At 39.4% G+C, this 21,815-nt stretch overlaps 1 protein-coding gene across 1 annotated transcript in view; it reads right to left on the reverse strand.

Moving 5' to 3' along the window:
* LOC140229158 (protein FAM13A-like) overlaps positions 1 to 21,815 on the reverse strand; it is a 59,691-nt gene that overhangs the window by 24,980 nt on the left and 12,896 nt on the right. The window contains exons 2-7 of the mRNA XM_072309425.1: positions 18,668 to 18,877; positions 18,036 to 18,219; positions 11,190 to 11,448; positions 4,043 to 4,137; positions 2,636 to 2,746; positions 1,448 to 1,542 (exon numbers count right to left, since the gene is read on the reverse strand). Of these exons, the coding sequence (XP_072165526.1) occupies positions 1,448 to 1,542; positions 2,636 to 2,746; positions 4,043 to 4,137; positions 11,190 to 11,448; positions 18,036 to 18,219; positions 18,668 to 18,877 (954 nt within the window). The remainder of the gene's footprint in view (positions 1 to 1,447; positions 1,543 to 2,635; positions 2,747 to 4,042; positions 4,138 to 11,189; positions 11,449 to 18,035; positions 18,220 to 18,667; positions 18,878 to 21,815) is intronic.

Here is a 21,815-nt window from a genome sequence, read left to right on the forward strand (position 1 = left end):
TTTGTAAAGGGAAACAAGCACGTACAATATTTTTGGCTGTACAGTGTTCAATATAGCTGCACTGTAAGGAATATCAACAGTAGAAAGAGTGAATTACCCTTATGTTAAAATTCATTGTGAGAAGTTAATTCTGTTAAGTTAGAAAATGAACTTGATTTTTTCTTTCAGTCACTTGATAATCACTGCAACAATCACTGTGTACATTTGCACATGTCACACTTTTTTGTAATACCTTTGTAATGATAGAAAGCAAATCTTGGTGGATTAAATATAATACAAATATCAACATAGATATAACGAAAGCAATGCTGGAGGCAATGATGAAGCATAAACCCATGATTTATTGTGAGATACAAACTTTTTCTCTCACATTAAAGGGACGAGGCTGCAAGTGTCAGGCAACTGTCCTCAAACCTGCACAATTGATATTATTGGGGAAATAGAGCGAGCTATTCTTGCATGGAAGACCCGTGGATTTGGTCCCAAGTTGGCTGCTGTGGAAATCAGTTACGGATGGTATTAAAGGTGACCACCGCTGACCCATATATGACCAATCAACCTGCACACACACTTGGCCCATATTTATCATTCCCTTGACCACAGATTTGCAGTGGTTGAGAGAAGGATACCATCTGACTGCTGAATTTCACACAAACTTTGCCAAAGTGACGAGGAGTATTACCCACGGGACCTAATCTTACAACCTGTGTGGCAGCGAGGTTGCAAAGTTGTATGACAAACGGTAATGGATTGTGACATAAAGGCTACAGGGCAGGTGCAATTATCACCTGCTCTGTGATTATTACTGGTGCACACTGAATTTTTGATCCATCTAACACAGATATGGTGTGACTTGAAAAATTTTCTACCACAAAATCAGATCCTGTTTTACATAGGCAGTCATGCTTATGTCCTGTATATAACATACCGAATTAAACTTTTTATCTTTAACATGTAAATTTGTATGAAATACTCAGGGTTTCGATACGTGTATGATGCTATACATTGTACCTACCTTCCTTTCTCCTTCCTGTTTTCTTTTCTTTCTTTTTTTTTTTAAAAGTAGGCAGCTAATAACTGATTTGACAATATCTCTACTCAACATATCCTTGGACACATATCAATGGTGTCACTTTCATCATAACATTACATCTGCTGTGTCACGTATCACTCAACAAGAGGAGGAAATGTACTTGACAATATGAGTTCAAGACATGAACTGGATTATTTTGAAGGAAGTGTACAGTGAACATTTATCATGCGTGGTTTACATGAGAGTGAAAGCAGTTAGTGAAGTGGTTTTGACATACAAAGTGCAGTAGCACATCACAACCACATATTCTGTTTCTTAATGTACTGAGCTCGGGTAGGAAAAGAAATTCTGACATGAATAGCATTTAAGCAAGGTTCCACGGAGATGCAGTGACGATTAATGCGATGACCTTACCTTCTTGTGATCTTGGGCTGATGCCTCTCTCCGGACTCCACTGAGAACCAAATAGGTGTTGTGAGATGCAGTCTTGAATCGTCTTCTCGACCAGTCTGTAGAGAAGGTCCACATAAAGACAATGTAGAAGTCCTTGATCTTTTCAAGAACTGTTTCTGGATATTTGTTGGTTTCATATCCAGGAGTTTTGACAGGTGCCAGTAAATGATTTGTGCATCAAGGGAAAGGGGGGGGGGGGGGTTTGACTGATAGCAATATTTTGGTGCCAGAGAATATATCAAAAGGCGAGATATCTAATTAAGCAAAATTATTACAGATCAGCGAAACTGGCAAAATCACAAATATCAGATTCACGAAGAACGGACATTACTTGATAATCTTGGCATCTTTGGGTATTTTTAAAATGCAGAGTCTGCATGATAATACTGTCTTCATGGAAGAAAACAAAACAAAGTATTACAAATATAACACTGAACTACTTTGCCCATGAAATATCACAATGATACACTTTTACACACTATCACAGGCAGAAGCAGGTGACCCTGGAAAGCTATTCTGCAAAACTCACTACTTCTCATGAAAGGAGATCTACTTTCAAATACTTTCAAATGCATCTAACCTTTTTTGTAATATTTCCAATATATTTCTAAATCATCATCTTGGATTTGCTGCTTTTTTTCAGAGCTTGTGTTTGCTATTATGGCAAATTCTCTGAAAAGATAATTTGATGGACTTGGTAATCAAAGAGGAGGAGGAAAAACATTGATTGAAGCCAACATAATTTTGCTAGTCCCAGCACAGTGTAATGGTGGGGGAAATAAACAGAAAAAAAAAAAATAGAAGAGAGAGAGAGAAAGATGAAAAAGAGAAAAGCCATGGAGAGACTACATTTTTTTTGTTGTACAAATGACACACTGTAAATGTGGAAATTTTTGTACATTTCATCCGACATCAAACTGTTGCGAAAAAGAAAAGCATGCAACTTTTTTGCTTGTTGCTACATAGTTATTATTTTATACCTGTGATCTCAACATAGGTATATAGAAGCTGGGTATTTTACCATACAATGTGATGCTGAGGCCTTTATCACCACCATGACTGTCCGCGAAATTGCAAACATGTGAAATTTATCTTCTCACACAAAAATTCCCACTTTTGCAGTAAACACAACTTGACTGAATGACTCACTCTGAGGTATGTGACGATGAAACGGGGGAAGGAGCCGCACTTGTTCCTACTTCACTGTCCAGGGTGAAGGGTGAGAGGGCTCTGTCCTCGGCAAAATCAGCATCCACAGTACTGGAATTTAGAGAAACACACAGAAAGATGCCACACACTCATCTCCTAACTCACTGAAGCTTTGTATAATTGATATACTTGGAAGAGACCAGACTCATTGGCCCGAATTCACGAAGGTGGTCTAAACCTGGTTTAAACCTAGACCATGGTACAAATTTAGATCAGTGTCTAAAATAAGCGTGAAATAGACGTACCTTTGACATCCGCATATCAATGCACGTTTGTACTGGACGTCTGTTGGCATGAGCAATCTGTCAACTGTATTTACGCTGAAGAAATTTGCATAAACCATGGTCTAAATTTGTATCACCTTTGTGAATTTGGGCCAATGTGACGTTGTGCAATAGAGTACCAAAGTGTGATGTCATAACCATTCATCCCCTTGGAAACTGGTTCCAAACATCCTCATCTGGTCTGAACATCTGTGAACGCTATTGTCGCAAACCCATGTACGCATCTGATTCCAACCCAAACTATAACAAAAGACTGTGACATCATTACTTTGGTACTCTACACATATTACCTGTTCATTACCATCACATTACATCAAAGCTCTGTAATGATTTCACAATGATAGCTCAACTTGTATTATGTTACGACTTGCTTTTAGCAAGGCGATTTCGGCTGTCCTGATTTCCATTTAACTGTATTTAGCTGGTCTCTTTAGAAGTATTTTTACGTACAACCAGGTACATGAACCGGTTATAATGACATAAAATTGACAGTCCTTGCAGCCTCATTATCACACGGTTTCCCTGTATCATATTCATGCATGATGCACTCAAACATGCTTTTTAAACCTGTGTTTACTGGAACTGGGTGGGCTGAATAATAACCTTGTGGGATTTATGAACTCTTGGAGGTACTGTAAAACTAAAAACATTCGCAGCATGAAACTTTCGCGAATTACCACTAGCATTCTATGCACTGCGTAGAAAAAAAACCCTTTCATGTGCATTTTACTTTCGCAAATCTTGGGTCCTGGCTAAATTTGCAAATGTTTCATGCATGCAAAAATTTCTGTTTTTACAGTGATGGGTGAAACCAGGGCCCCATTTCATAAAAGATGATAGGATAGCAACTGTTGCTGAAATGGCAACTTTCAATAATAACAGCCAATCGGGAAACTGGATTCTTGTCATTACCATGACAATTGCCATTCCAGCAAGAGTTGCTAACCTAACATCTTTTATGAAATGGGGACCAGTTTCGCTTCAGCGCCATGCTTAAGCGTGGAACCTGGAGCAGGGTGACCTCTACAATAGCAAGGCCAGTGTGTGTGGAATCTTCACTCACCTGAGGTAGCTTTGATTCTGGGGGCTGCTGGAGGAGGTGTCATCTCGCGAGAGGTCGGAGTAGTTTGAGTTCAGGTCCACCTCGTCTTGTGAGACCTGGGGCAGAGCAAAAATGACATCAACAGATAATAGCACCATCTCTGGTACTCACAGCCATACTGCACACAATGATATAATCACAGCATGGTGGATGTTAGAATATACAGTAACTCAGAAGGAAAAAGAAAAACTAAGGATAACATGAAGGACGGGAAAGAGATTGAAGCCCAGGTTTCACAAAAAACTTTAAAAAAAAAGGAAAGAAAAACAATAGGAGAGACGAAAGCTAAGTAGTAGTAGCAGCAGCATAGTTGTACAAGTAACAGCAGATTCTGCAATAGTAGAAAAGTATTGGTTGCAGTAGTAGTATCAGCAGCAGTAACAGTAGTTGAATATGATGTTGAAAGCAGAGCAGGTGGTTGCTGTAACTTCACAACGCCACACTTCTGTCTCACAAATACACATTCATGCCTGTTCAAAAGCAACTATATACAATGTCCCATTCTTGAAATTGACACCTCAACAAAAATTTGGGACCCATGCAATCATGTGCATAGGCCATGGTGAATTGTCAGGTACACGTATGAATAGGGAGCTTTAGATTTTAGATGCGCGGACGTTCAGAGGGAAAAAAACATGATCTGAGCGTGCGCAGTAGCGCGGGTCATTATACTGCGCACGCTCAGATCATGTTTTTTTCCCTCTGAATGTCCGCGCGTCTAAAATCTAAAGCTCCCTAATGCCTTGAACCAACGCAAATGTACACCTACATCTGCATTCACTGTAGATCGAAGATCAAATGTTAACGACACTTGAATGTCATAAAACTCGTCACAAGTCAAACAAAGTTCATGCCTGCATATTAAACATTGTCCATGAGACAGACATAAAAATGCTGTAAATAGTACTGTGTGCCTCATTAGTGGGGCTGTAAGTCTGTTAATTCTGCAGTCTGTTTGCCCATACAGTATATAGAGAGTCAATCTTATCAAAGTGATAAACCAGCTCAAAATTTCTCATCTATACGAGTTTTCACAAAAGTAACAAAGTGGCAAACAACAAGTAGAACAGTATTATGTTTTAATTCTGATGACTTTCTTTACTTTGACACTGTGATATCATCTGTACAGAGGGGGTAGTAAGGGGTGTGAACGCCTTTATGCAACTGCGCTGGGGATATCAAGACCGAATACTGGGACATCTTATCCTTCTTGACGTAAATTCATTTGTACAAAGGAGAGCGACAGGTTAAAAAGACTTGACTGCTGTTTCTGATTCAAAACAAAAGCCAGCACTGACGTCTCTACCCACATGAACTTTCAGGCAGGGATGCTTAATGCGGGTACATGATTTTAACAACAGCATGACAATGACGTGCAGAATCACTTATCGCAAAAACTGGTCCCCAACCCCTTCCACTCCCCCTTCACCACATTCTTGGGGATGAGGAGTAAAAATACGACAAAATCAGGATGCACAGGAAACAGAGTGGTGGTGCTTGTAATTGTTTGATCCTGGGGGAGGATGCGACCCATGATCGTCTCCGAAGCGGTGCCGCGTCAAAAAGCCACAGGTTTCCCCCGCCGCCGCTAGTGCATCATAATGGCATGATGCGGAGGTCACGATTGATTACCCCTCCCCTCCCCCTCCCCCCACCAATACTGCTTACGGTCAAGGTTCAGTGAAGGCTGCGCACCGACTGACACAGAAGCCCGAGATTTGCTATATTTACACCCAAAAGTGTCTTGTCTCCGAGCTCCCTCACGACACAGAGTATTGGTTGCCACGGGATACTGCGCTATCTGCAGGCAGAGATCTGCTCTGCAAATCTACAGCTGCTCGAATAATTCTGCCTGCCTTGATCTTGGCGAGATTATAGCCTCTGCAATCACAAAGACTCTCATAACACAAACCTTCCCTGTGGATGTGGATCACATTAAAAGACAAGGCATTATTCACAGAAATCTGGTAAATTCCTTTTCTGTGTACAGGAGCTAAATATAGCCATGGGCTGTCTGTGCCAAATAAAAGATTAAAATGAATTTTAGTCTTGACTCTTTTCCACCCCCACCCCCCAACTGTAATACCAATAAATATCTCGTTGCTGTCTGATTTTCTCCCACAAACTACCCTTTCAATACTCAGTATACTCCTTCTCTCTTTGTTTTTTATGCACAATAATAGATGTCATATTGATCAATCAAGACAGTTTCATAACTTAGATAAAGGTGAACCTGCTAAGAAAACTTGATCATCACAGATTATTTATTACTCTCAGGGGGTTATAAATCCTCCCTCTTAAACTGAAGGGAAACTGGAGTTAAGAGTTAATTTCCTTCAAGTGTCCTATGTAATTAGGCAGTCATCCATGCCTCTAATACAAGTTCTCGGTCTGGTTAGAGATAACCTAACCAGTTTCTTGTCATGTAAGGGAGGCATACTGACTAGATTGTATACCTGCTGGAACATTGGGGAATGTGAGATAAAACAGTGACAGCTGACTTGTTGAGCATTTTACAGCACTTGCCTCAGTATGTAAAACACTGAGGAAGAGACAAATCATAATCCAGTCACTTCCACTCAAAATAAACTTGACTGTGGGAGAAAAGGGCACTTAAAGGTACTAGCCCACATTTGCAAACCCACAAAAATCAAAACTGCATAATACAGGTCCAATATGACTTCAAGTACAAGTTATAACAGTAACATACCTCACCTGTCACTCTTTGTCTATACCATTCGATAAAAGAGAGAAAATCATCGTTTTAAAATCAATTTTCAAACCGGGTCAACCCGACCCAAAATCGAATTACGAGCGCGGGCTATAGCTACGTACATTGTACATGTAACACGTAAGTGGACCGGAGCTAGCGAGCGTTATACGCATGCATACGGATTACGGTGCATTTTCATTTATTTTTATGAAAGTAATGGACTAATTGGAACGAAATTTTGCACAGGTGTTACTGCAATCATACCCAAACTCCATGCTAACTATGAGACCAATTGCTGCAGGTTTACAAATGTGGGCTAATACCTTTAAGACAAGGGACTCATTGCCTAATGTAACCCTAATACGAAAAATGGAAAGCTCTTGTGTCAGGAACAATTCATGTCTGGTATCCAACATAAAACTGTAGACATAGGCACACACACACACACACACACACACACACACACATTCACATACACACACCCTATGTATTAAATCATTGGGAAAACAAAAACAAAAATAGAACTTCCAATTCTTATACACAAGAGCGATGGCCTGTAGAATGTGTGCATCATGACCCCAATCATCTGGATGATCATACACCCACCTATTTTTATGAAGATATATTCAATGTTATGACACCCCTTAAGCCCCTGGAAGAACGTCACTACTGCATACCATGTGTTATACACCAAAGCATGCACTGGGTTTCCGGTTCCTTTGTACTGAGTTGTGGATATATCTTTACACAGAAACAATATCACTTCCCATCTACATGTAGGCCTACCTGAAATGATAATAAGTTTAAATTGATTTATACACTGCTTTTTCCTCTGGATAAAAAGTATTCAAAAGTACTGAACAAATATGATTAAAAAGAACAAGGAAGGAAGTTCAAGGATTACATTCTTTTTACTGCTAGAAAAGAGGAACAGTTAATATCATCCATGTAAAAACAAAGTTTCATACTACATGTAATGACTTGTGTAGAGGACAACATTTATTTACGGTTGAAGGTAATCTACTTGTACATCTTTAACACCTATTCTCTCATAACCAAAACAAGTGGAGATACAACGTATGAGATTTCATTTCTCATGATAATCTCTCTGTGTTCATCATAGATGAGAGCAAATTCTGCAAAAGGAGAGCTTCCTTGCTCTGTTAAACACTCATCTAGCTTGGGCAGATGCCGAGCTGTTCCTGGAGGGTCATTACTGCACAGGTGTATTTTAACAGGTTGTGCAAATGATGAGGAAATATTGAGAAGAGATGGATTTGTGAGAGAAATCACACAGGGTGTAATGGGTTTACAGACGACACCAGGAAGGATAAAGTCCACTGGGTATAAAACTAATCTCATGTCTTGGATATAATCTTGGCACCGAGGTCTATTGCTGAGTCTGGGTCTCCCCCCAAAGAGAGCTGATATCTGCCTTGGATTAGGAGAGAAGAGTGAGCAAACCAGCACCTGATGGTGAATAACCTATCACTCTATACATCCTTCACCACAATGAAACATAGGAATATATTGTACCACTTCCCTACTCCCATCCCATCCCCCCCCCCCCCCACCAACCTACCTGTCAGGTCATTGGACTGTAGTGACACATTGCTCTTATCACAGACTTTGTGTTGACCACAGAACATGACTATCTATGCATAATCTATCAGTTTAAAGGGATGGAACAGTTTTGGCTGAGATGGGACTTGAGGTTTCCAACATTTTTTTATGATTAGCATTATTTTTTTTTTAAGATAATGAGAAACCTCTCATATAATATGAAAGAGTATTAAATTTTGAGAAGAATTCAAAGTTTATTTGATGAAAAATTGGTTTTGAAATGGCTGGCCAAAACAAAGCGATCCTCATAAAAGGTGGGACCCACCTTTTCTTCAGATCGTTTTGTTTTACTATGTTTTTAGATATCTCGGCCATTTTAAAACCGATTTTCATCAAAGAAATTTGAACTCCTCTTAGAATTGTATTCGTTTTAATATTTCATTAAGTGGTTTCTAAGTATCGCGCAAAAAAGTTAAAAGCTGAATTCTCACCTCAACCAATACTATACCATCCCTTTAATTCTCCCTCTCTTTCTTTCTCCAAATGTCTCTTTCTTCTCAGTCACTGCTTCACTTTATTGGCACAAAGTTCTAATTAATCCTCTTGAAGGCAACTGAAATTGTGACAAGCAGCACTTCAATCTGACAAGGAGTCTGAAACCAAGACTGAGGATACTTCAAAATCAGAAAGAGCTGTGCATACTGAGGGGCTTTAAAGCTGGGGGGTGGGCATACTGTGCATATCATATAATGGACTGGTTGAAGTTCAGAAGCGCCATTAATCACAGACAGTGTCCGCGACTCTGGAATATCAACATCAAAATCACAACCTCAAGAGCTCAGTAGGTTGCCAATATGACCCAATTTGGTGACCTTTAGGCAGCAGTGTGTGTTGGTTAAATGTCACCATTCCTCGGACAAGATGCTTGACTGCTGTAGGAGCCGGATGGATTATTATTAGATACACTGATCAAGTACAGTATTGGGGAAGGGAGGAGGCGTAAGGTCCAAATCTGTCAACACCTTGGTGTATGTGACTCTGGAGTTGAGAGTGACTTGGTAGTTTGGGCATGGGGAGTGTTGGATAGGTCCACATTATAAAGAATTGATTTCCTTGTAAAAATGTTACAATTCCCATCCACACCCCCTCAACAACAAAAAATTAGCCTACAGGGACAACGACCTAATAAACACTATTACAGTATTCCGAGGGCTGAAAAAGTATATATTTTTGGCAGAAAATAGTATTTTTACTTTCCCTGCAATAGACTTTTGTAGTAACACAATTTGGATAAAACAATTATTTTCTATGAAACCTGCAGCATTTTTTTTTTCAAAATAATGCAAAAAGTAGCAGTTGGCATTTCTGCTAAGTAATAGGCTATTCCCCCCCCCCCCCATTATTTTTCTCTCTTGATGACTTATACTGCCACTACTTGTCCTAAAACAAAAGCAAAACAAACCAAAAATGATAAAACATAGGCATGGTACAAATGCTGTACATTTCAACAGTAAAAACTGGATCATGTACGTACAAAACATCCTGTGTGCATACTTCCTTCTAAAGGTGGAGGATTTCAGAATAAACATGGATAAAAATGACCTTCTGCACTCGCCTTGTACCGAGTACGACGCAGGTACACGTCTAACAAAACGAAGACCTTATGATCCAATACCCTGGTACTTTGTAGAATATTTATCACTAAAAACAACACTCCCACCAAAATGAAAATAAAACAAAAACAAAACAAAACATATGACATAATAATAAAGGATTAAAAAAAAAAACACCCTGGTGGAAATCTTGGCCAATTTTCTTTTGACCTTTCTCCTATTTCTATGAACATAACACCCAGATCGGATTACTCCTGAGCTTCCTTTCAAAACAAAGATTTCATCAAGCAGGAAAGATTTCATCAAGCAGGACACGGAAAATGCAAGCTCAGGAAGGAAATATCTGGCTATGGTATATCAATACTGCACCCTGAATTCACCTTCATAGCATATATTTCTACATTTCTACTTCCTCAATTCAAAGATACTTAAGAACAATCCGTACAGGATGCCTACACTTGGCATGTTGAACAGTCAGGTAATTATCACACCATATGGGAACCTCTTGTGAGAATAAACTGGAAACAAATGGCTATACCAATTGAAACTCTCAGTTAAGAAATCCAAACTCGCATCTAATTAGCATTGCCTGTGCAATGTACAGGGAAGCTCTAGTATAATGGAGCAACTTGAACTTGAACTTGATATTCGATTCTAAATACTGATTATTATAGGGCTACCACTTTCTGGTGGTAACTGTGTAGTAAAATCTACATGCAAAAAAAAAAAAAAAAATCTGCATTTTAAAAATAACACTCTTACACAAACGTGGATAGTATTCAAATGCATATCAATCAGATTTCAAAGGTGGGGATAAATGATGTTAATCCCTTAATTATCCTTTATGCATCTCGAACAGAGTATAACTGGTTATGATTTTAAAGAAAAATATGTAGAATTTCAAACATCTTCAATTTGTACTAAAAAGTTATCTCAAGTCCTTAAATTTTTAGTTAAAAATCTCTTGTCATTCAGGGATGTACAGTACTATCATTCGCCATACACCAGAGTCTGTACATGTTGGTTGCTACTGCCTAAAAAACACCAATCATTGTTGGAATGTAAGGCAGACTAAACATACACATCATCATCAGCAGCAGCATCTGCTACTGGGGCAGAAAAATGGCTCCCACATGAAATCAGACTGACTACAGCTTGGGTGTCAAGGAAAACAGGCAAGAGTGAAGAAAGAGTGAGTCACGCTATACCCCTGCCTCACCTGTTTGTTCCTCTTGGATCGCAGGTGCTGCTCGTACGTTGGTGCCGGTATAACTGGGGGAGATTTCTTTTCCTTGGCCGCCTGCACTTCGATCCGCTTGGAGCTCCACGTGATGGGGCCGGAGCCGTTGACGCCGACCTGGGGTGGACTGGAGCCCCCGTTGTCCGGTCCAAAGAGGAACTCGAACTTGTCGATGAAGAGGCGGACGAGATGGTTTGTCTGGCCCTGTTCTCGTAAGCCCTGAATTCCATCAGCACACCTTTTTAGTATAAACAGAAAGGGTCACAAAAGGGTTAATTCAAATTATCATGTAAGCATTTTGTTACTTTTTCAAATTATCCTCTTGTCTAGTTATTTGAAAATAAAACATGTTTGAGTGATATTTTTTGGCAGACAGCTTAACTAATCCTCCTGTTACTGTAAACAGGTGATCGCCATATTTCAGAACCACCATCAACAGTAGGTCATGGAATAGAAATGAGCCCATTGTAGCCCTTAATTGTACCTCATGCAGGAGTGACACCATTTTCAGACAGAAATTTGCAGATAGTGGGGATGGTCTGAGAAAAGAGTCAAATTCTACATTTCAGCTTTCAAAATTTACAGCTCCCTCCTCTCCCACCCCCAAGAAAAAAACAACAAACTTCAAAACAACTGAATGGCTGCAACACAAACTAATGTGCAAGGCCACAGAAGCAGAGCCCCTGTTGTGATGTGGAGGTGGAAAAACTTCTCTTTACTGTTTTGCATAATGACTTGATACTTTTAGCTCTTGCATGCATCATGAATGTTTTTCAGAAGGGGTCTTCTGTGCAGACATCACATGACACTATCTGCTTGGCGTGCCATGTGTCGTGGCGCAGCATGAAACCGGATCACCACGCTCATCTTTCCCTCCCCAACACATTTGCCACGATGCGGGCTGCCTCTCGGTGCCCTCAGATGCAGTCGACACGTGACAGTAAGATGACGGTTCGTCTGTAACCCTAACCCTTTCATGACTGCTGCCCTTGTTCTGACTCCTCCTCAGCTGACTCTGGATCATGACTGGATGAAACCTGGCTCACCCCCTGTCTACACTTTGAAACTACACTCACTCATGACGTGGTCTGGTGAAAGTCATTGCTAGACCATGATTGAGTCCTGAGGGGAGATATGATGACATAAATGGTATCTCGGGGTACCAAATAAAAATCAGCCATTTTGTTGAATTATTATTATTTTTTTAAAAAGGTTGTACCCTGGGTGCCAAAAAGAGGAAATTATTTTGGTGCTGGAGCTAGCGCGCGCTAGCCACTGCACTGCACTGCACTAAAGCACACGCTAGTGGTATCGCAGCTTACATGCACGCATAGTATAACATGCAATGGCATGGGAATGCTATGTACACGCACACACAGTGCATGCATTTTTCTCTGGCGGACGTGAGGTGGTGCTACACAACGTGGGGTAACGTGTGATGCATCATATGCCCAATTATCTTCTTCTTTTTGAGGTGCAGTCCATGAAAGGAACACTAAACAGTATACACAAGTACATATTTTTGATAATCTTGTGTTGTTTCTTGACATTATTTTGATTGAGCAGAAGGAGTGACATCTCCTATTTTGATGGACTTTCAAACCAAAATTTCTTTCTTGTGTCTTTCATTTCCAAAATTTGGCTGGAATGAAATATCACTGGGACTTCCAACAAAAATATGGTCGAATGAACTGGACATGCATAAAACAGTCAACAATTGTCAATGTAATGGCAACTCAACCCACTGGTTATGGGTACCACGAGTGCTATGTATTAACTCCATAGAGAATTACAATAATGTACAAAAAAAAAAAATCTCCTATCACACAGGAATCCTTACTTTGTCATCATTTTTAATAAAAATGTTGAATAATCATTTTACTTGGGAGTCCTCTTGCTTTTTGAACCAATTTTCTATTCTGTAAACCATACCTGGTATAAAAAAATGACCTGGATATCAAGTTTTAGACAAGGTGCATCCTATCATTTAGTGCTAATGACTGGAGGCATGTCTTGTATTTAATCTTCATGCTTACCTTTTTTTTTTTAATTCTCTTGTCAACAATCAATCTTCCATGTCAATCATATAGCCTGCACTATAACCAGAATAAACATGTACACCCAATGTGAAAAGCCTTTACATAAATGGTAATTTAATAGTGACATTGCCGGTTATAATTTTCTCTAACTGCACTTCGTTAGATCAAGCTTTGTTAGCTACTATGTGTCTGTAATAATTGAAGGCTGAGTACGCAATGCGTCACAAATTCTTGAATTGTCAGCAACTACGAGAATTTGTCATCAGGGTGTAACCCACACTGCTAACTGTGACATGTGTGACAAATGTGAAAAGAAATCACATGATCAGCGATGAGGTGAAATGTTATCATTTTAGTAATTTTGGATCACAGTAGTTTTTTTCAAGGTAGCAATGAAGGTCTCTGCAGAATTGACACATTATATACTAGTCTTAGCTAGCAAAGTAGACAGGGAATGAAAGGGAGCACCATGCAGCTAGCAACTGACCCTCACTAACATCAGGTTCAGAATATGTCCATTTGTATAGTCCTTTCCTCGACATTAACAATGAACAGATGTAACAGCTTGTGACCGGCTCATTTTGCGCTGGACAATGGAAACAGTGACCATGTCTGGAAAGACAATTCACCCCATGCAAGACACAAGACAGTGTCATTCTCTCTACAGTAGCCATGTGAGAAAACATTTTGATGGTGTGCATGAACAATGGAGACAGAGCTGCATCATGCCAACAAGACTCCAACATAATGTTGTGAAAAACATGAAAACACGATGAGTCACAGAGGTTTGGGTTTTTTGTAAGCTGGCACCTGTCCATCACATAATAACACTAGAGGGCAACGTCCACTGGGGTAAAGTCAAAAGGCAAAGAGCAGCAGTTATCATCAGTGACCACAACACAAGTATTACATTGATCATCTACTGCAAAAGTGGAAATTTTTGTGGTGTTGAAATTTTTGCATATTTCGCACAACCAGAAACTAGCGCGAAAATAAAAGTACGCGAATATTTTTGCTTGCCATACGTTCCTGTACTTGGCGTCTTGATTCCGCGGAATTAAAAACACGCAAAACTCTTTTTATCTGGCCAAGCGCGAAAAATTAGTCGCGCAAAAATATCCACTTTTACAGTATTACAATCAGTCGACAGTAATACTCCAGTGCAGAAGGACATTGAAAGTCAGTGACATTTATGTCCTTTTGCCATCCAATCCCCTTTTCTTCCACCTATCACCTTCTCCCCCCCCCCCCCACCCTATTTTTGGGTGTTGGCTAGTCTATGAATGACTCAATCATTGTCTTTGGCCGATATACCTTCTACTGCAACCCCCTCTTGTATTATCACTCAGAACCCTTTCAGGCCTTCTTTGCACTCTTGTTGGAGAAATGGGGGGGGGGGGGGTTGAGCTGTTGTGTTTATAGTTCTTACAAATTGTATCTTGAAAATGACACATTTCTTCTATTGAAGATGATTTTTTCTGTAACTTCTGCCTCTTGTTTTGTGTGTGTTTTTTTGGGGGGTGTAAGAATTGGACAATCTGGAAAAGCAAAATGTTTTTAATGTTACTAATTAGTTATTGTGATATAAAGTTTCCTTTTATTCAGACAGTAAAATTAATAGGCACACTCATATTTTATTACCAGTAACCTTTTTCTCGGGAGAGAAAAAAATAAAAGTACTATGCTCCACATCAACTTGTTGTTTTATCAGTAGTCTTTGTATAGGGGTAAAAACAACATGTTGATGTTGAGCAACAGTCATTCAAACTCATAAAAGCCATGTAGAAACATACACTGATGCTGTGTATCTATTGTAAAATGTACAAGGAATCCTTGTCTACTGCCTCCTACAAATGGTTATTCCCCGCAGTTGTAGATCCGCTTTCCATGAAAACTGGGTTATAGCGCCATTCCTATCTAACGGCTGATCAATTTGTTGCTTACAGATTCTATGACCTCCAAAAGCTATTAAAGGATAAAGATGCAATCGATTTAATAAAATAATAGGCCATTAAGATAATAATGAAAAAAAAAATGAGCAGTGCTACAGATGCCCATGAGAAGAACCAATAACGAAAACCCTACTTCTGCTCCATTTGCAGATGATATTAAAACTACATCTGGGAGCCACCTATTTATCTAGGGAGGGAGGAAAATAAGGAGAAAGGTAGTGGGTGGTTAGGGGCTATAAGGTTGAAAAGTAACAGCCAGGACAAAGTTTTGGTAGAAATTTGGAAGCAATATAAGCAAGGTGTTTTGCTATCTACATTGTGTACTTAGAAGTGAATGTATATATCTGCTTAACTCTTAAAATGTTTAACAATAAAGTCACACCATACCATAACAACTTTGTGATTACATCCCCCAAAACCATCACTACCCCAAAAAAAAAAAAAAAAAAAAAAAAAAAAAAAAAAATCATGCTGGTCACTTATTTCAATCAAGGAGGGTGGGTGTTAATGTCTACTTTAAAGTAAACATGCATTTGTGCTTTACTTATATCACACCATAACAACTTTGCATGATTTGGTTTAAAAAAAAAAATCCATGTAAGCTACAAAGGTTCCTTTCAGATTAAATGGAAAAGACATACAGAGACATTAACACTTTTGATACATAAGCAAAAGCAGGGGTGACTTGTAGTCTGTAACACAATGACACAAAATTACAGGGTGGTTTCCTAGCCAAGTACATGTACTTGGTAAACAAAACTGTCTAGACAATCGACCTGATTTTATCTGGATTTCTCAGTCTTCTATGTACAAGGGTGTTGGCGTACACTCATAAAGAGTGAAAGTTCTCACCACGCCATGGGAAAAAAAAACCAGCCCTAAATTATTTCTTACACTTCAAAACAACCATTTATCATACACCTCCCTTCATACACCTCTTGATCAAAAACAACAACAAAATATAAGTACCTTTGAGTCATAGTTGTGCTTTCAATATCATAAAAAGATTATCCTCTATGCACTAAAGAAAAAATGGGTCCGCATATTACTCGTCAGAATGCAGACGAGCGTATTGATAAATTTTCTTTCATGAAGCAAACCTATACTTAAATAGAATCAAAAGGGGACTGAACAAAGCATACAAAAGAAATACGATAATATAAAGTAAACATGTCGCAATTTCATTATGTCATCATATCACTGGTTCACAACAAAACTACTGTATACGCCGTTATTTTTGCGAGGGTTTAATTTTCGCGATTTTCGCGAATTGCAGTTGGATCACGAATTGAACAACATGCGAAATTGTCGCCATGCGCTTTGTTAATAGAGCATTAACGTAAGCGTCGGCGTCGATTCGCAAAAACAACATCTCGCGAAAATGTCTATGACTTCGTTATTCCCAAAATAACTGTATGCGAAAATGACGGCGTATACAGTATTGGAAAACCAAACCTCGAATGGCTCGGTATGTGGGAAGCAATAAAGTACAGAGTAAATTTTACTGTGAAAATTCCAAAACAAAATTATCTTCAAATCTGTGTAAACACGTCAGTTTGATGATGTAGAGAGAATCCCATCAAAAACATCCCTCTCAATTTTTTAAACTACTCCCTACATTTTCCTCTCAATCTGAGACCAACAACAGATATCCTTTTGCACACTTGCAGAGCAGGCATTGTGGATATTTGCTGCACTGCGCTTACTCACAGCGTCGTTATCAAGATTAATTTGGCCATAAAGTCAAACCGAGCAGTCTCGCAGTGGACTAGTTGCGTCAGACATTATACGTGCATGCCTACAGCGGTCCCCACAGGCTGTGGTCGGCGGGAGAATCTACTCATCCCTATCTCGCATGTGTGCTGTACATCATCTCCCATTATAAAAATCTGTGGATACGTAACTCATCACCCCCATTTACATCTCGGTGGCGTAAATCATCAACTTTTACTTCCCAGCTCCGCATCCCTAACAGACACTCTGACGGCAAGAACCGTACTTAAAAAGACGTGAAGAGACATCCGCTGGTTTCAGTTTTATTGTGCTGATTGCCCACTGGAGTCTAATACCACTCTCAGACCCCCGCGATCTTGCATCAGGTTTGATATTGGTGTAATCCGACGAGACGAGGAAGAATCTATCAAAGTGTTGTGATCTGAATGAAAACTGAAACAACTAAAAGAAACTCCTGATGAAAACCAGAAAATGATTTAAGAAAAGTTGCCCAACTTTCGAATAAAGTAATTAAGATTCGTGCAACCACCTCTACGTGCATGTTTTGTCAAGCTGGGCACCTATGAAACTGACATTTTTTTTTTAGTTCCGAACTCGTCAACACTGTATACTAATATTTCTTTTTAGCTTTTTCCTATTAAGGTATCCCCTTCTTTGTCCTTTCATTTTGTTTTACTGTCTTGTTATATTCCCCTTGTGTTGTTCTCCTCTGTCAAATGATATTGAAAATACTCAGAAATTCATATTATTTACCTGTGTGTCTGTGTCCTGTTCCTTCAGTTATAAATGAGGGAAAACTGTGACAAACCATATTGCCAAGAGGCCAATATTCAAGTCAAGCAAATTACTTGTAAAAGATAACGGCCTCCTAAATCTGTATACCTTGAAATATATGTGTGTACACTACACATGTAATTATATATTTCTTCTGAGTACTCTTGTTTATATTTCGATGTGAAAATTGTTGACTTTTTGTCATAACTATTTCATTTGAAAAGTTTTCAAATGAAACGATTTCATTTGAAAAGTTTTCACATGAAACGATTTCATCTGAAAAGTTGAGAAATAAAAACAAACTGAAAGCAAAGAAACCGACTTACCGGAAGAGATTGGGTCCAAAGACGATGGCCAGCGCCATGGAGTTCATCTTGTTGGTGTCCTCATACTGGGTGACCTTGAGGAGGAAGCGGCAGAGGAAGCGGAGGACCAGGAAGTTCTCCTCCGGGAGCTGCTGGAGGAGGTTCTTGAGTTGCTTCAGGCTCTCTTCCTTGTTGTACTGGAACTCTGTGAATGATGAATACCACAATCATTGGAGGAGGGGATGATGATACAATGTAGTGATGATGATGATGATGATGACGATGAACAAGATGATGATGATGATGTGAACAATGATGTCTACATTATTAGTATGATCATTGTGATGCCAGCATTTAGGCATTGAAAAACCCTAAAATCAAACTTGAATCACATGGATTCAAAAAGTAATGCTGCCTCAGGAGTGAAATTCAAGGTATACAAAATATATTCAATTCCCTTTGTCTATCAGAAAATGTGAATATGCTGTACAGTTTTCTAGAATAAAAATCCTTTAAAAATATTCAAAAGGTATCTCGTTAAGATGTCTGTATTTTGCACTTCAGTGCTCCAGACACTGAAACCATGGCAACAAATTCATGGTCTCATCAAGGCATCTCGGGGGAACTGGGTTAATGTGAATTCAATTCATCACCTTCCTGTACAGCCAGAAACTGGGCATGGAGCTGCTGAGTGATGAGGGAGTCCGGCAGCTCTCGGAAGAAGAGCTTGAGGAGACTGGCTACTGCCATCACATCACTGGCCTCCTCCAAGTTGGCATCGCCATGGCGATCAAAGTGGAGCTTGAGCTTGTCCACCACCTTGGAGCTCCCATTGATGCGGAAGATGCCTTCATGGCCGATTCCTGCAGAAGCCAACAGAGAGATGGAAAATGCAGATTTCTATTCTTCAAGCGCTTAATAGAAAGATTAAATGAGAACTTACCCATGTGAAAATTGATCTCTATTTTACAAGGGAGGTGTAGGAAGAGAATACATTGAGAGAGACACAATACAATAATGATGATGATGACTATATAAAATTGACAATAAAATAGCACGGACAAAGAATTAAGACTTCAATATTTCCCTTCATCTTTTGACCTCTGTCAATGGCCAGCATAATTAGATCATCGAAGAAAAATAAAACAAAACAACTGAGCAAAACATTAGTGCATCCGAGTACTGGAAGATGTTTGTGTATCAATTGACACTGTGATTTCATTCTGTGGCATGTCATCAGTCAGGGAAGGGGACTGCAACACATTGCTGAGGTGATGGACAGCAGAAAGCAAGGATAGGATAAGAAAAGAAAATAGCACACAATATTAAAAACAAATATTGGAAGACAAAAAAAAAAATTAAGGACAATGTAATCACATAAAAGTAAAACAAAAAAACCCCCAGCAATGTCGGAGAGAGAAAAACACATGAGAGGTAGAGAGCAGACAGAGGGCACAAAATAAATGGAGATAAAGAAGAGACATTTTTACAAGACTGCATGCTAAATGCTTTCCCATATACAGCTTCAAATATTCCAACTTCTGTGACTGCATCCAGAGGCAGCCCCCCCCCCCCCCGCAAGTCGGCAAAATGAGTGTCTGCCTGCTTTCCAAATGGATATCAAATACAGAAGTCTACTCATTTCAACTGATATCCATCAAAACACCTCAGCTTGAGGCAAAATCAACGTCATCCTTCTCAATATCCGCAACCACATCAAGCCATCCCTCATGTTTACTTAAAAAAAAAAAGAAGCATCATTTATTCATGCCCATCAAGCCTAGCTCCCTCCTACTCCCCCTCCCCCCCCCCCCCAAGTGTCACCATGATTCACAAAACCACATTAACACACAGGGAGGGAAGCAGGTAAACATTATTGAGAGTGATACTTAATGATTCAGTCGGAGTGTTTCATGTACTGTACGAGCTGAAATTTTCGCGTACAGATATTTTCGCGAATTGCTACTAGGAGAACATTTTCACGTGTTGTTAATTTCGCGGTTGCAAGGTCTAACTGTGCTTATCTGTTCGCACATTGTTATTTTCGCGTGTTGTTATTTTCGTGGTTCAAAGGCGATTCGCGAAATTCGCGAAAATAAAACCACCGCGAAAATTTCAGCTCGTACAGTACTCACTGCGAGATGACATGAAGGTTTTTCCAGGCCCTTTTAGAATGATTCTAACAAGATTCTACCTTGGCGGTTGCCTGGTGCACAAGGAAACCAATATGAAGCATCAGGGGAATATTCACAAATCTGATGTTTTTCTTGCATGATCGGAAAACCCAAATGCTGACACTTAAAGGGACTGTACAGTACTGGCTGAGGTGGGGATTCATGTTTTGAACATTCCTCAGTGAGATAATGAGAAACCTCTTATGAAATATGAAAAAGCATGTAATTTTATGAAGGATTCAACATTTATTTTATGAAAATTGGTTTTCAAATGGCTGAGATATCCAAAAAAAAGTGATAATAATAAAAGGCGACAGGCCAAGCCTTTTATTAGGATCTCTTTGTTTCACCTTGTTTTTGGATATCTCAGCCATTTCAAAACCAGTTTTCATCGAATAAACTGTTGATACCCCTTAGAATTGTATGCTCTTTCACATCTCATAGAGTGGTTTCTGAATATCTCACAAAAAGTTAAAAGCTAAATCCTCACCTCGACCAGGACTGTACACACCCTTTAAGCAGTGCATTTCTATGTCATACACACCTAATATCAGTAGGTCATCCAAGATCCAAGCTATCATTGTATTTTCTTGCAGGATACAACCAATTCCATATTCATCTGCATCCTTACATAAAAAGTAAGGGCAGATCATTTGTCTAGGGACAGCAGCAAGCTGCTAACACAAACCACAAGCATACACCTCCCATTCACAAATGCTGCAAAAATCTTTGTCTTGTTTTACTCTGTTATTTCCATAGATCTTTCTTCCTTTTTTTTTTCACAGGGAAGAGAAAAAGGATTGATGAAATTAGTATGTGTGTGTGTGTGTGTGTGTGTGTGTTTGGAAGGTAGGGAGAGCCATGTCTGAAATATTACAATATTCATTGGTTGGAGCAACTACAATGCAAGTTATTTGAGGCCTTGCCTTGCACACAGTGACTGACGAACCTTATTTCTGAATAGCCAGTGATGCACATATCATGCACGTTGCACGCTGACCCTCCCCTTCCCCTCCCCCCCCCCCGCAAAAAAAAAAAGGAGAAAAAAAATGAAGCACAAAAAAAAAAAGACAGATCAAATTCAATAGTTGAATTACTCTCAAAGGGGGACCATAGTCTACGTCATCCTCCTACTGTGTAATTGCAGCGCAACGAAATTGTGTTTTCTTTTCACGCAAAAGGATATAGCCATTACAAGTACTACAAATGCATTTATGCAAACTGTACATGATGCAGACAGGGAAATAAGGCCCCCTGGGTCTGACATAAGGCTATGTATGTATTATATCCCAAAGAAAACTCTGTTTGAGTAAAAAGGAGAAGCTTTTAAAAAAATCCTATGATTCAAAATAAATCAAGCACAATACTCCATCAAAAAGACACATGAACTTACACAAAGGCCATGACACAATAGCAATTAACAGCAAATCTAAAGTCATTACTAGCCAACAACGAACCGAAGAAATATCACCCTATCAACCAGCCAGGTACTAATCAGATTAACAATTCATGTCTTGACACCTAGCTAGCACGGAGCTCATTACAGCAGATGTAATCCAGACATGATTAGCATCACTCCCAGTTCAATCCCTTCAGGAATTATTGGACGGCTAAAAGCAGGAAATGT

This window comes from Diadema setosum, chromosome 5, assembly GCF_964275005.1.
Source record: "Diadema setosum chromosome 5, eeDiaSeto1, whole genome shotgun sequence".
Taxonomy (NCBI): Eukaryota; Metazoa; Echinodermata; class Echinoidea; order Diadematoida; family Diadematidae; genus Diadema; species Diadema setosum.